A 16681-nucleotide genomic window follows, 5' to 3' on the forward strand; every position below is an offset into this window, starting at 1 on the left:
AGATCCAGCGTGGGAGTTTCTGTGCACCTGTGCACATGTTTGTGTGAGTGTGTGTGTGTGTGTGTGTATGTGTGTGTGTCTGTGTGTGTGTGCGTGTGAGTGTGTGTGTGTATATGTGCACGCGCACGCGCATGTGTGTGCCTGTGTGTGTGGGTCTATGTGCGTTTGTGCGTGTGAGCGTGTGTGTGTGTGTGTGTGTATGTGTGTGTGTGCGTATGTGCGTGTGAGTGTGTGTGTGTGTATATGTGCACGTGCGTGTGTGTGCCTGTGTGTGTGTGTCTATGTGCGTTTGTGCGTGTGAGCGTGTGTGTGTGTGAGCATATGTGAGTGTGTGTGTGTGTGTGTGTGTATGTGTGTGCATGTGTGTGTGTATGTGCGCGCACGTGTGTGTGTGTATGTGTGTGTGCCTGTGTGTGTGTCTCTCTTTGTCCTCCGTGCCTGTCCTGCAGGTTCCCTCTCAAGGTCACAGAGGAGGTATAAATGGCGTGCGGTCCGTGCACCAGCAGTGCCTGCGCTCCCCTCTCAGCACCATGGCCGCCCTCCGCTCCGTCCTCCTCCTGACCGCGGGCCTCTCTGCCGGTGAGTTCCCCGCACCCCCCTCAGCTCGGCTGCATACGGAGCTACCGTCAGGGTTCTGCCAACCGGTGACCGCTCGGTCAGTCCGTCTTCAAACTGACACATTCGGTTTAAACCTTCAGACCGAGGTGTCGTTTCGGCACACGGACTTCAGTTCTATTAGGCAGTGATATATGGCGGTTTAAGTGAATAGAACAATACAACCATATTGAGTGTTTTGAGTGATAAATAAATATAATCTGGTCCATTTTTATATATGCAAGCAAGTTATTTATCACTGCTGTGTTACGACAGGGTTGTATCATAATTTTTGTCGCATTGCTAAAAGAGTAGGAGCAAGTCTAGGCCTAACACTGGTTTAATTGTAGCCAGTTTTTTAAAAATCAATTGGTCCGCACATATTGGTACTGAAGTGCTTATCGCTCACCATATAATTACACAGGCACATTGTATACTGTAAGGTAGATGACAAATAATGTCAATCAAATAACTTTGGTTATTTGATTGACATTATGTTTACTGTTTGTTTACATTCCCTATGGTTTTTGGTTAGACTGGCATTATAGAGCATGTGGCTGTAATGCAATTCACCCTAGCAGCATCTACACTCTGTAAAATTACTAAAAAAATCACTAAACAAAATTATTAACCAAATAAAATTGACTAGAATTGAATCTCCTTCTCCCTCTAATTCTCCCTCCCACTCTTTCTCTCTCTCCCTGCATGTCCCCCCCTTTCTCCTTTTCTCTCTTTTGGCTGCCATTCTATCCTTCTCTCTCTCTCTCTCTCTCTCTCTCTCTCTCTCTCCCTCCCCCTCTCCCCCAGTGCTGTCGAGTCCTGCCCCTCGTGCCCTGTGGCAGTTCAGAGAGATGCTGGTCTGCACCATGCCGGACAGCTGGCCTATTCTGGACTACACCGACTACGGCTGCTACTGCGGGAAGGGCGGCTCAGGCAGCCCTGTGGACGACCTGGACAGGTCAGAGGTCAAGGGTCGGAGGGCAAGACGAGTGTTATCTCTGATTTTGTAATCTTGGGTTCAGTCTTATGACACACAAGTTAATCTTCCTTGCTGAGGGCACTTAAGAAACTGCACTATGTACTCTATAGTAATTATACAATATGTAATGTAAATGAAAGTCCCGATTTTCTGATGCATGTTAGAGATATTGTTGGCTTATTATAATTAACAATAATGCTTATATAACTTAACACAATAATAGGAAATATAATTAGTAATTGCTGAATTGTGTGTATGTATGTCTGGTTTGTCTGTGTGTATATGTGTGTGTCCTGTCTGTGTGTATTTGTGTATATGTGCATGTGTCTGTCCTGTGTGTGTGTGTGTGTGTGTGTGTGTGTGTGCGCGCATGTGCCCTGTCTGCGTAACACAGGTGCTGCTATGTCCATGATATGTGCTACAATAAGGCCATGCAGATGGATGAGTGCTGGCCCATCTTTGATAACCCATACACTGAGCTGTACTCATACAAGTGCGACAAGTCCACCAAGACTGTAACCTGCAATGGTGAGTCCCCCTCTCCCCATACACACCTGTAGACAATCACACGCATGCACATACACACACACACACACACACACACATTCATACACACACATCTGTGCACAAACACACTCACACACACATGCACATGTATATGTAGGCGCACACACACACATACACATGTGCTCATGCGCACATACACATACACACACAGGTACTCATGCGAACACACACACACACACGCACACTCATACACACACACACGCGCACACAAACATACACACACACACACATGCACATACATATACACACACATGCTCATGCGCACACACGCACACATATACTGATGCATGCACACACACACACACACACATACTCATACACATACACACACAGGTACTCATGCGAACACACACACACGCACACTCATACACACACACACGCACACATAAACATACACACGCACACACAAACATACACATACACAACACACACACGCAAACATACACACACACAACACACACACACAAACATACACAGGCACACACACAACACACACACGCAAACATACACAGGCACACACAAGCCCAGAGCAGCGAGCCACTGCTCGGTAAACTCATTTCTCTCTGTCTCTCTCCCCCTCTGCCCCTCCCCCTCTCTGACTCTCAGACAGGAACGACGGCTGTGAGAAGTTCATCTGCGAGTGCGACAGGCAGGCGGCCATCTGCTTCGCCGGAGCCGGCTACAACGAAGAGAACGAGCACCTTCCCAGCCGTTACTGCAAGTAACCGCCACTAAAGGGAGCTGCCAGGCCTGGCCTGCCCCGCCCTGCCCTTCCCCACCCCACTCAGCTAAGCCCTGCCCCGCCCTGCCCCACTCAGCCCTGCCCCACCTTGTCATAGTACTCATATCTGCGTCCAAACCTGGATTTAACACTTCAGGTTTCCTCCACCTCCACCTGACCAGGCCAGACACCTGCACTCTCTGGACTAAGTGATGTAGTTATTAAACTTACATGAATCATATGTAAAAGTGTGTCTGTCTGACTGTCTCTATAGCAACCTCTGTTAGCTCGGTGGCGAGGTGTACATCCGCGCAGGCCTGGAGTCCAGCTAGCTCTGTGTTTCGCAGGTCATTTAAGTGACTGCGACTCAAAGCTCTGAGAGGAGTTGCAGCAGTGGCTGTGTGTTTTACAGCTGTGGTTGTAACCTGTGCACATGTGTACAAAACAGACCCACACACATCATTCATTTTAATATCATTCATTTTAATATTGAATATTAAATAGTATAAACAGTATATGCCCTTGGCAGGCAAGCATCCAGGAACATAGTGGTTTAATTTGTGAAACACCCTTACGTGAACAGAAAACCTCTGCTCATTAATATTTAGTATTCATGTGAATATTTACTATTAAATAAATAATAATAACTATCTGAAGGTCCTGTAGAAAATTCCAGGCCTGGTTAACCACCCTAATTTAGCCTATGCCGGTCATAACCAATTTCTTATGACTTCTGTGAGGTGAACATGCAGGTCCACCAGGCTCATGCAGGGGGAGACAGAGGCAGCAGAAAATCAGGCATCTCTGCTCATGAAAAAGCAATAATAAAAACATCTGCTATCTACACGCTTGATCTAATTAGTCTCCAGATTTAGCTCTGGGGATGCCTCTCCTCTCCTGGCTCTGTTACAGAAGGCTGGCATTCTCTGTGCTCAGCTCCCGGCTGTTTTGAATTTCCACCCGAACAGCAGCTCTCTTTTTCAAACGGCAAATTCCAGCTGTTCTGTGCTTTAAGGTGGATAACACCCGCACATCTGAAAACCATACTCGGCAGGTGCTGGACCGGGTAATATCCCAAATTTTAAAAGATGTAGTTTGCACACTGATAGCTCCCGTTTTTGTGTATTTTATTTTGCAAACAGAGACGTTTCAAGCCCATTTGCTCTTCATCAGACTCGGCTTCCCTTGCAGTTCCGACTTGGAACAGTTTGAATGTTCACTGCGGCGAAGGACACATGACTGACCAACTCTGCTGAGCGGGACACGGCAACATGCTGGAGTATGACTGCCTGTGCATGAACATCATGAGAAATGTTATTTATTTATCTTTTTTTACCCACAGGAGTCCCACTGAGGTAAAAATCTCATTTTAGTTTTCAGTGGAGCCTTGGCCAAGAGGTTGCAGCACACGATACAGTACGGTACAGACAAATGACCTGTCCACGGACACCAGTAAGCAGGGGCAAGGAGGGAGAGAGGGAGAGGGAGGGAGGGAAAGTGAGGCAGGAGAGAGGGGGCAAGAAAAAGGGAGAGGAAGAGACAGAATGTTTGCAGGAGGGGATAAGAGGGGTAGGTAGAGCATGCAGGAAAAAGTGAGTTATCCGCAGGATATGCTGGCAGTGGAGGGTTGAACGTCTTCTCTTCTTTAGCTTTTTTCTAATTGTACAATGCCTAGCTCTTCTGTTTTAGATATTAATTAGTATGTTTTTAACATTTCAGTCTCACATGCGAACCTATCAAAGGCCCAGTTGTAACAATGGAAGTTTCCGAATTTCCATGGAACAAAAGATGGGTGGAGCTACCACGCGGCTCCTCGCAAAGTTTAATCAATCATTGCGTTTTGCTGTGGAGAAAATTTTGTGTCGGTTCCGACTAGGCTATTATAGACAACTCATTGAAGCTCTAACTATGGATTTTATGACTACACTTTGATCTCCCGCTTTCCTTCTGTTTTATATCTGGTTCACGTGACGTTGTCAGTTTTGTTACGCGGTAGCTTTCTCAGGTCTCTCCCTGCCTGAACTCTGAAGTCATTTATTAGCAAAATCCCGACAGAACCTGTTAATCCAGTGCAGTGTCATTTTCTTCTGCCCTGTCAAAGTTCCCTGAAACTGTCAAACGCAGGACTAAGGTAGTAGGCCAGGTTCTTCTTCATACTACGTACCTTAGGAATTACATTGGTCACACTCTCAGAAACAATATACAAAGGTAAAGGTCGGAAAAAATGCGTCAAAAGGTGCAACGCTCGTCACTGGGGTGGTACCCTACGATTAGGGCCTACATAAAATTGTACCCCTAGCCATGGGTTTAATAATTCATTTGTACCCTTTTTGCTTGTGAAGGGTAATTATTAGAACCCAAATAACTTAATTGTACCTGTGAGGGTACATTTGGGAAATCTGTTCCTTAAAGAACAAAAATATACCCCCTCAAAGTCACTTCCTTTCGCGTTTATTAAGCGGTTTTAATATGTATTTCATAAGATTATTTGAATAAATAAACAACGTTTTATTTTTTATTTTAATACTTTAATTAAATAATCTACGAGGTTATTAAAATGCGTGCGTCACTACAACGTTTTCAAGATCGAATAAACCATTTCAATCCTTGTATTTTCGTGGTTTATCAAGTAGGCTACGCAGGTCAGGGCACATGGCTCGTGAAAAATAGCCTGCAATTAATGCATTTTCTGACTGCAAACTGGGGAAACCAGCACATGTACATATTTGTCGGTCTTCAGAAATAACGTCATATTTCTGAGGCATTTTCTGGTACGCTCTGGTAGAACGACTCTTGTAACACAATTGCAATTGTACTTTTATATAACTGTCGAAACCAGCGTAGCACAACAGTTAGTTCAGAAAGCCAAGTTACACCATCCAATAAGGAGGACATGTCAAAACAAACTGCGCCCACTTCACTTTGCGTTCCGAGAACAAATCATGGAAGACTATAGATTCAAAACATAAAATGCAGCATTAAGTCCATTACAGTTGGTTTGCCTACAGCCATTTCGAAAATTAAGATGTAAGCAAACAAGGAGCCAAGCTCAAGGCCGCAATGACAAATCAGTTGGGCAACACAAATAAACCTTATCAGGCTCCGTTCAGAGTAAAACATTAACTTTGAGGGAGAACAAACACTCGCTTCAAACGGAGCGCCAGTAGGCAACAGCGCGCTGGAATAAGTGGCCTTTTCAGGAAGTAATGAGGGAATTCGGCTGTTTTGGGAAGCCACGAGACTCCGATCAGCTCCCAAAGACGGGGAAAACGATGGGTAGGAAGTAATGATACGGCTGTCACACTGTTTCGTTGTCTGTGGGAGTGACTCGTTCTGACGGACTCGCGGGGTGGTCCCACTCGAGCCAGGTTTGTAGAGTTGCACTTGCGCGACTGCTCGCGTTCCACGCCACAGCGCAGGTGAGCGTGGGTAAGTAGGAGGATGTGTCTAAAGTAAGCGGCAGCGCAGTCCTCATACAGGTCGGAAACAGAAAGTTAAGAAAGAAAAAGGCACCAGCTTTCTCCGATCTACGGGACAAGCGGCAGACCTGCTCGGGACTACGAGGTATCCAAACTAATAACTAACATTACATTTTTCTCAGGTCTTGATATGTGGGGATCTGTCTTGGCGTCGTTCCCAGTGGCAATATTACTAAAAATCCTGTGTTGTTTACTTCAGTTTGTCAGTAGCGTGGTCTGTTGAAGTTGACTATAGAAAGCTTGGTAGCCTGTTGTTTGCTCGCTAGCTAGCCTGCCTGTAACCATTCCGCTAATAATAATTGAACACAAAATACAAACTTTTGCGCTTTCAGTGCTTATAATTTACGTCTATGTAATAATTGCACTGGTGCTTATGGCAAAGCGAAATACATGTGTATCCTGAACTGCGCTGTATTTTTAAGGGTTGTCTAGCAGACTCGTTTATACACTTTGTTATCGCTGGTGAGTTTAGCAGGCGGCACTGTGCCTGCTTCCACCCAGAACGTGTCTAAGCAGGACCTGTGTGAGACTAAAAACACAAAAGATCCTTGCCCTCAAATAAAAGGTTGTGGGACAAGGGTGGAGAGCTGTGTTGTGTCAGAGAGTTTTCCATGATAAGTCACAATGCCAGTCTTTGGTGTGTGTGCTGATCAATATAGACGCTTGTACTGATGTTTATTTGTCTATATCAGTCATAGATGGAAAACATGAAAGAACATAATAACAGCCCAGTGCACTGGCCTTTCCTGCTCTTGTCGCAGTTTGAATGGAGAGAATGTGATTTACAGTTTGTTTCCTGTTGTTGTTCCTCTTGAAAGAGTGAAGGAGAAAAGAAATCGCAGTTTGCCTGCCAAGACAGATGATCCACTGTCTGCTAGATATCTTCCAAAACTCTGAGGGGGTCGCTGTTTTAAATTATGAGTTAGTCAGTTGTTTTAAGCAACTTTAGAATTCGAAGTAAACATGACAGATGCAGCTCTGTACAGACATGATGTTTGTAGGGCATTGTGTAGAAGCATGATGTTTGTAGCCAGTTAAAGAGTAGTGACTCACGGCAGGTATTTTTAAGAGGACTTTTTTCCCCCAGATTTTTGAGAGTAGGGTGCAGTACTGCCCGTTAAAGAGGGGTGCCTGGGCTGGGCATTGTGGACTCACCATAGTGCTACTGCAGTTCTGGCATGAGGGACACAAAGCCAAGAGTGCCTTGCTATGAGTGGGAGGCAAAAGCTGCCATTTCTGCAGCCCTCTGAATCAGTACTGACACCAGGTGGTACTGACACTGCCCAGTACCGACACTGCCCAGCACTGACACTGCCCAGCACTGACACTGCCTAGCACTGACACTGGCCAGTACTGACACTGCCCAGCATTGACACTGCCCCATACTGACACCGGCTGGTACTGACACTGCCCAGCACTGACACTGCCCAGTACTGACACTGGCTGGTACAGACACTGCCCAGGACTGACACTGCCCAGCACTGACATTGCCTAGCACTGACACTGGCCGATACAGACACTGCCTAGCACTGACACTGGCCAATACTGAATCAGCCCAGCACTGACACTGGCCAATACCTACACAACCAAGCAATGACACAGCCGACCACTGGCACAACCCAGAAGCAACACAGATCAGCACAGACACAGTCAAGCACAGAGTAGACACAGCTCAGTTTTGACATTGGCCAGGAAAATCCCACACAGTGTAGTACTGCCCCAGCACTGACCCTATTACTCGATGACACCACTCAGTGGTGTTACAACAGTGTTACTGTTAACTTTAAAAAGGAATACCTGTTTTCACAGTGGGAACAGGAGTCAGAGTGTAACAGGATCAGGGCCAGAGTGTAACAGGATCAGGGTGAGAGTGTAACAGGATCAGGGTGAGAGTGTAACAGGATCAGGGTGAGAGTGTAACAGGATCAGAGTGAGAGTGTAACAGGATCAGGGTGAGAGTGTAACAGGATCAGGGTGAGAGTGTAACAGGATCAGAGTGAGAGTGTCAGAGTGTAACAGGATCAGGGTGAGAGTGTAACAGGATCAGGGTGAGAGTGTAACAGGATCAGGGTGAGAGTGTAACAGGATCAGAGTGAGAGTGTAACAGGATCAGGGTCAGAGTGTAACAGGATCAGAGTGAGAGTGTAACAGGATCAGGGTGAGAGTGTAACAGGATCAGGGTGAGAGTGTAACAGGACCAGTGTAAGAGTGTAGAGGGATCCTGGGGAGCCTATCAGACACTTTGGATCCATCCCCCCCACGTTTAACATAATATACTCCATTTGATGTGTTGCACCTGGTATCTGAAAGCCTGCAGTCCTTGGGCAGTGAAGCAACAGAAAGAGCACAGATAAGGCACAGGGTGAGACAGTGTAACAGCGAAATACAAAGGGCCGTTCATAAGGAAACAGTAACACAGCCGCAATCTCAGAGCTATTCACATTACAGTGTGTCTCAGTGGACACACTTACCCAGACTCTGGCACTGCATAATGCACATTTATGTAATGCATATTTACTGTATTATTCAGGCCCGGTGCTTCGCTTTGCCTCATCTGGGATTTGAACCCGTAGCCCGGTCTGCAGTGCCGCATCGGCACCTGACCCCCCAGGTAGCGCGGCGCACGTAGCGGGGGCTGTCAGACGCGTATTCCATGTTCAGAGGAAAAGGGGCGTGTCTCTCCGCTGCCAGGCTCCTCCCTTGTCTCGTCTGGTTGGTGTGGGCGTGGCCTGACCGGTTGCGTTGCTTGTGTGTGAGCGGGCTGACGGGCAGACGCACCGCGCTGTGTTAAAAAAAGGAAAGCGCTCCTGTTTGAGCATGTGTCACATGAGTGCTGGGGAGTGACAGAGGAGTGACGCATGACTGCCTGAGAATGAGTGAGATGACTGAACAGATTCTCCAGATTCTCCGCTTCAGAGTGCAGTTTGCATTTGTGGAGAGGCGCACTGGTGTCCACTGATGAAAATTTCAGGGGACTGCATGTGACACAACTCAACAGGTGCATGTGAGAGTGGTGGCAGAGCTGCTGTGTGTGTGTGTGTGTGTGTGTGTGTGATGGCAGTAACAAATCTCAGGAGGTGTTTGTGTGTGTGTGTGTGTGTGTGAGTCAGCAGTAACAAATCTCAGGTGTGTGTGTGTGTGACGGCAGTAATAGATCTCAGGTGTGTGTGTGTGTGTGATGGCAGTGACAGAGGGATGAGAAAGGCTAGTTGTCTTCATCCCTTCTGCTTTCACTTCAAAAAAGAGAGAGAAAATACATCCTCACACACACACACACACACACACTCTCTCTCTCTCTCACGCATACACACATGCTCTGCTATGATCAAGATCTGTACTTTGTAAACATTCATAGAGCTCTTTAAAAATGAACAAAGGGAGCTGCTGGGTGCCTCATCCGGGTAAGGCAGCATTCGAGTTGCAGTGCACGAATGGGCCCGCCTTCCTGGGACTGAATCCCGACTGTGTCAGCGGTAATCGGCCAGTGCCAACACGTAATTGTTAGCCGCAGCCCAGGGTTCAGTCAGCAGGGACCCTTGTCTCCTTGCTCTCCATCGCCCCCTGCTGGTCTTTCCACTTGCGCGATAAGAAGTGGCGATTACCATGCTTCAGCAGATAGTGCCTGCTTGTCTGGCCTCTCCCAAATCGATTGCGGAGGTCCCTGGCGGTGCTCGCTGATATATGATTAGTCATGCCAGGTTGGAGAGAAAAAGGGGGAATAAGCCTTTAGCATGAGCAACCCAGCAAATTTCTGTGTACAGTTCTAACTTTCTTAGGATTAAAAGAGCGGCCTGCCTGACCCAGTAAATGACAGACATGGCTGCTGAGGGCTCCGCCACCACCAGGGGGCCCCTAATTATTCTGATGTGTATATATTATTAATAATGTTGCTTTGTGGGGGCCCCCAAATCAGATCCTGCTTAGGACCCCTCAAATGCTAGGGGTGGCTCTGAGAGCGGTACTCAGGTATTCATGTTGTCTGTGTAGGCCTCTATCTAACGCTGGCATGGCTATCAGTGGCAATCTTTGTCACAGACTGCTGTTGACAGACAATTAGAATAAACATTTGATAAAAATGTGCAAGGTGGAAAAACTGTGATCTGGAGATTTGTGTCTGTCATATGTTTTGATGGTTTCTCTGATAACTACGTTCTGGGGAATACCGCCAAAATGCTTCTGTGATGTGTCCTCCTGCCAAACTTCTTTGGAAACGAGAGACACCGTGCAGGTCTGTAGCTCCGCCCACTCTGCTTGTAAACATGACAACTACAAACACAGACTTGTGGTTTTCTCTTGACTCCCTTCTCCCTGGTTCACAAGAGTAATGGAAACCCATCAGGACCATGCCATTATTGAGCCAACCTGGTTCAGCTCTACAGTGGGAAAGGGGTATGATTAGCCAGCCTGGTTCCAGTTCTACAGTGGGAAAGGGGTATAATGAGCCAGCCTGGTTCCAGCTCTACAGTGGGAAAGGGGTATAATGAGCCAGTCTGGTTCCAGCTCTACCGTGGGAAAGGGGTATGATTAGCCAGCCTGGTTCCACCTCTACAGTGGGAAAGGGGTATAATGAGCCAGCCTGGTTCCAGCTCTACTGTGGGGAAGGAGTATAATGAGCCAGCCTGGTTCCAGCTCTTCATTGGGTAAGGGGATAACACTTTGAAACATGGAGCAGCAATATGGATGATAATAATAATAATAATAATAATAATAGTGTTCACAAAGTGCATCTACAATTTACTAGTAGTATATTACTACTACTACTAATAATAATAAACAATTATATGATATGGTGTGTGTGTGTGTGTGTGTGTGAGAATGCGCGTGTATGTGTAGCTGTGCATGTGTATGTGTGTGTGTGAATGTGTATGAATGTGTGTGTGTGCGGAGTGTGTGTGTGTGGGTATGTGGGTATGTGTGCAAGCAGTATCTCATGGCTGTTTATGTCTGTGGTATCTCTGTCATGAAGGTTAGACCTGCGTCAAATAATTATTTATATAATTATACCTTAATCCTTTAAACAGCAGTAAAAATGTACACATAGTGATACTAAAATGTCAAAAATTTGAATTAGAAACATTCTCAGGGATTATGCTGGAGTGTTTTAAAACTCTCCCAGCATCTAGTATGCAGGTACTAGATGACCCAGGTCTGCTGTAGGTAATTATTCAGTTGTGGTTGTGTAACATGGGTCTGCTGTAGGGAATTTTTTGGTTGTGGTTGTTATAGTAAGATAGGTCTGCTGGAGGTAATTATTCAGCTGTGGTTGTTATAGTAACATGGGTCTGATGTAGGTAATTATTTGGTTGCAGTTGTTATAGTAAGATAGGTCTGCTGTAGGTAATTATTTAGCTGTGGTTGTTATAGTAAGATAGGTCTGCTGTAGGTAATTATTTACCTGTGGTTGTTATAGTAAGATAGGTCTGCTGTAGGTAATTATTTAGCTGTGGTTGTTATAGTAAGATAGGTCTGCTGTAGGTAATTATTTACCTGTGGTTGTTATAGTAAGGTAGATCTGCTGTAGGTAATTATTTAGCTGTGGTTGTTATAGTAAGATAGGTCTGCTGGAGGTAATTATTTAGCTGTGGTTGTTATAGTAAGATAGGTCTGCTGGAGGTAATTATTTAGCTGTGGTTGTTATAGTAAGATAGGTCTGCTGTAGGTAATTATTCAGTTGTGGTTGTTATAGTAAGATAGGTCTGCTGGAGGTAATTATTTAGCTGTGGTTGTTATAGTAAGATAGGTCTGCTGTAGGTAATTATTCAGTTGTGGTTGTTATAGTAAGATAGGTCTGCTGTAGGTAATTATTTAGCTGTGGTTGTTATAGTAAGATAGGTCTGCTGGAGGTAATTATTTAGCTGTGGTTGTTATAGTAAGATAGGTCTGCTGTAGGTAATTATTCAGTTGTGGTTGTTATAGTAAGATAGGTCTGCTGTAGGTAATTATTCAGTTGTGGTTGTTATAGTAAGATAGGTCTGCTGTAGGTAATTATTCAGTTGTGGTTGTTATAGTAAGATAGGTCTGCTGTAGGTAATTATTCAGTTGTGGTTGTTATAGTAAGATAGGTCTGCTGTAGGTAATTATTTAGCTGTGGTTGTTATAGTAAGATAGGTCTGCTGTAGGTAATTATTCAGTTGTGGTTGTTATAGTAAGATAGGTCTGCTGTAGGTAATTATTTAGCTGTGGTTGTTATAGTAAGATAGGTCTGCTGTTGGTAATTATTCAGTTGTGGTTGTTATAGTAAGATAGGTCTGCTGTAGGTAATTATTCAGTTGTGGTTGTTATAGTAACATGATTGACTGCAGTTTCACTGTTCACCTACAGCCCTGTAGTATCGATGGAGAGAGAAATTTACCTCTCTCTCTTTCTTTCACACACACTCTCTCTTTCTCTCTAAAACTGGCCTAACCAGTGAGCCCCATCAGAGCCAGTAAAAACAAAACCAACCCAACCGGCTTCTCTGCATGTGTGTGTGAATGCGTGTGTGTGCGTGAATGTGTGTGTGTGTGTGCGTGAATACGTGAATGTTTGTGTGCACGTGAATGCGTATATGCATGAATGCTTGTGTGCATGTGAATGTGTATCAGAAACATGAATGTGTGTCTGTGCACTTGTGCGTGAATTCTGTATGTTTGTGTGCGCAGTCTGTGTGTGCGCTCACACAGATAAAGAATGAGAGTCAGTAAAAGAGAAAATGGGCAGGAAAGAAACTGAAAGAATGAGAGAGCGTGAAAGACAGTAAGAGAGAGAATAGCAGTGAAAAGAGAGGATGGGAGTGTTCACTGGTGGAGTGTGAGAGCGTGACCGCAGCAGAACCGCAGCAGAACACTGCAGCCCCCGCCAGCTGGCTGTGTACTGCACCTGCTCCAGTGGACTGTGAACAACCCTGCCCTCCCCACCCCACCCCAGCCTAGCGACAGTGGCTCCGCCCCCACACCCCTGCATCATGACAACAGCACTGACCCCGCCCACCCCAGCATCATGACAACAGTACTGACCCCACCCACCCCAGCATCATGACAACAGCACTGACCCCGCCCACCCCAGCATCATGACAACAGCACTGACCCCGCCCACCCCAGCATCATGACAACAGCACTGACCCCGCCCACCCCAGCATCTTGACAACAGTATTGACCCCGCCCACACCAGCATAATGACCACAGTGTGTGTGTGGTGGCCAGTGTGGTGCGCAGACCCCGGCCAGCACGTTTGGCCTTGCCGGGAAGGGGAGTGGTTGCTTACGAGCACGTGCAGTCAGCCCGGTGACCGCTCCAGCCATGTGGCGGAGCGGCGAGTTACCGACGTGCCGTGGAAAGTTACCGACGCGAAAAACGTGTTCTGCGACCGCGTGGCCCGCGGCTTGGGAGCCCGATTTGGGCGTGGCTCAGGAATGGGGTAGGCCGGGACGGTGAGCGCGGTATTTGAGAACATCTCCAGAGTACGGCACGGCCAGTGATCATGTGAATGCAGTCAGGAATGTGGAAGGAAATCTGAAAGAAGGGCAGATGCGCCGGAGCCAAAATGGCTCTGGCCCTGGATTTTTCTGGCTTGAAAACCCACGTGAGCAAAGTTTCCCTTCGGATACTCGCTGTGCCATGCTCCACCCATAAACACCCGCGTTCAAGCAAGATACATTTTGGAGGGAAACATGGCAAATGTTTTGCTGTGAGGAGTTGCCATTGCTAAGCAACGGTTCTGTGTGGATTGGAACACAGATCATCTGAAGAAGGCTCTTTGCTCGTGTGAAACATAGGCCCTGCACACTTGCCTTTTATTTGCTGTTCAGTAAATACCTTTTCCTTCCAAATCCTGCGCGTTCAGAATTCAGTAATTATCTTCTTAACACGAGCAGTCGAGATGTGGGTCAGGTTTGTCCAAATGTGATCTGAATCAGATTCCACCGGTGTCTATCTGGACATAAATGCTCCAGCATATGTCTTCTTTTTTCACTAACGTTCTGCTGACAAACATCTGTGTTTAATATTTAATAACACAATGTGTGCAGGAGTTGCGAGAAGGGGTTAGAAATGAACAATTTTTAATTTTGTTCATTTATGTTCCAGCGTTCACACCCACATTAATGAATGGAATGACGGTTATAACAAAATATGAAAACCAGTCAAGAAATTCTCATGATGACATCACAGTGGGGTAGAAACAAGGAGAGTGCGACAAAGCTGTGAAAGTGTTGTTGTGGCAACAAGCCCAAAATACATAACAACTTGTAATCATTACCGGTGCTCCTTGCTGAAAGGTGCTTTCTGTTTACAGAAGGCCTAAATCTGGCACGTTGCTGAACATTTAAGTCCTCTCTATTGACCCTTGCAATCATTCAATTTTATACGATTTCACTACCCCCTTTTTGGACACACAGTAAGGAACTACACTATATGGCCAGAGGTATGTGGACACCTGACATCCAACATCTCATCTGCAATTATGGGCAATAATATGGAGTTGGTCCAACATTTGCTGCTATAACAACCTCCACTCTTTTGGGAAGGCTTTATACTAGTTGTTGGAGGATTGCTTCAGGGATTTGCTTCCATTCAGCCAGAAAAGCATTTGTGTGGTCCTGCACTGATTGGGCGATTAGGCCTGGCTGCAGTTGGCTTTCCAATTGATCCCAAAGGTATTGGATGGTGATGAGGTCAGGGCTCTGTACAGGCCAGTCAAATTCTTCCACACCGTTCATGGCAAAACCATTTCTATATGGACCTCGCTGTGTGCTAAGGGGCATTGTCATGCTGTTGCAAACTTTTGGGGAAGCATAGAATCATAGAGTGTGATTGTATGCTGTAGCATTAAGATTTGCCTTCACTGGAACTAAGTGACCCAGCCCCAACAATGAAAAACAGCCCCAGACCAAGAGGTGTCCAGATATTTTTGGCTATATCGTATACATTTCCATATACCCTGAAGCGATATTGCGTTTGATAACCCTATGTCGTATTCTTTTTGTGATGGTCTGTTATATACAGAATAAACGACTATATTATGTACAAAAAGTTTTATATTATTGATATTTTGGCTCTTGAGAAGTTAGTAGGCATGACGGAGTAGCGAGTAGTGGCAACAGTGACCTAAATTCCAAAAGTATATTGTACTGAAGGGTATAGTTTGTTTATGAGAAAAATTGTACTAAATGCTAGTACCTTTGTCAAAATGAAGATAGTATGGAGGTTGTTTTTGCTCTTTCTGTAGCTCTTACTTTATATAAAGAGAATTGGTTTGATAGTGTGAGTGATGTCTTGTTTTTACAAAAATCCTATATGAAAAATTGTTGATGGGACAATGACATGGGGAGAGATGCTTCCTGGATCCGAATCACAGCCTCACTTTGCCTCTCTAGTAGGCCAGATAGGGGAGGGCTTTGGGTGCAGAAAGGCATACCTTTGGGTTTCAGAGCCCGAGGGCGTGACAATGGGTTGGACTGGGTTTTGCAAGGAGAAAAATAAGTGGGAAAATGTTTTATGTTATTAACCTGTTTACATAGTGTTTTCTATGTGCACACAGACTTGGGTCACTTGTGACTGGAAGCGGGTGGAACGGTGGTGCAGTGGACAGCACTGTCACCTCACAGCAAGAAGGTGTGTTCTCCCCATGTCTGCATGCGTTTCCTCCCACAGTCCAAATGTGGTTTAAAATGCCCATAGGTATGAGTGTGTGAGCGAATGGTGTGTGTGTCCTGTGATGGCGACCTGTCCAGGGTGCCCAATGCATGCTTGCCCCCCCCCCCCCCCACCCCACCCCAGCCCTGGGTTGGTAATGGATGGCAGCTTGAACTAATGCTGGTCAGTTAAACCAGGTGGTGGATAATGGGGCCACAGTTAACCGAGCCTGCACTGTACTCTGTACTTCCCTCTCTCTGTATGACTAAACCTGATACCTACTGAATGGAGGCCTCTGTGTAACACACCCAATAATTACACACTTTGCAATTCAACTTCAGCTTACCTCCACTTCTCTCTCTCCCTCTCTCTCTCTCACTCCTCCTCCCTCTCTCCTGCAGGGTGTGCGTAAGGAGATGTCTGCCCAGGTGAAGATGGGAGAGGTTGGTGTTGGTGGGGTATCGGGGGGGGCGTCTGCACCTCAGCCCCCTGGCCGACTCCAGCAACCACAGTACCGTGGAGCCCCCCCCGTCCACCGAGGGTTCCCTTATCCTGGCCCGTGACCCCTCCAAACCTACCACAGCGCCCAAGCCTCTGCTCACCCCCAAGCCCTTCTCCGTCCAGAGAAACTCCTCCATCCGCTCAATCTCCGCCCCCAAGCCTTTCACGAGACCCCCCCTCCAACTCGCGCAACCCTCCCCCGGTACTCCTGGAACTGAGCCACCCAGCT

General features: G+C 46.3%; 1 protein-coding gene across 1 annotated transcript; it reads left to right on the top strand.

Annotated features, from left to right (window-relative positions):
* The first annotated feature begins 427 nt into the window (after positions 1 to 427).
* LOC118213221 (phospholipase A2-like) lies at positions 428 to 3109 on the top strand. The gene is made up of 4 exons (XM_035392017.1): positions 428 to 579; positions 1402 to 1552; positions 1968 to 2101; positions 2747 to 3109. The coding sequence occupies exons 1-4, from the start codon at positions 531 to 533 to the stop codon at positions 2863 to 2865; spliced, it is 453 nt and encodes a 150-aa protein (XP_035247908.1). The 5' UTR covers positions 428 to 530; the 3' UTR covers positions 2866 to 3109.
* Positions 3110 to 16681: the final 13572 nt, after the last annotated feature.

This window comes from Anguilla anguilla, chromosome 14 (assembly GCF_013347855.1).
Source record: "Anguilla anguilla isolate fAngAng1 chromosome 14, fAngAng1.pri, whole genome shotgun sequence".
NCBI lineage: Eukaryota > Metazoa > Chordata > Actinopteri > Anguilliformes > Anguillidae > Anguilla > Anguilla anguilla.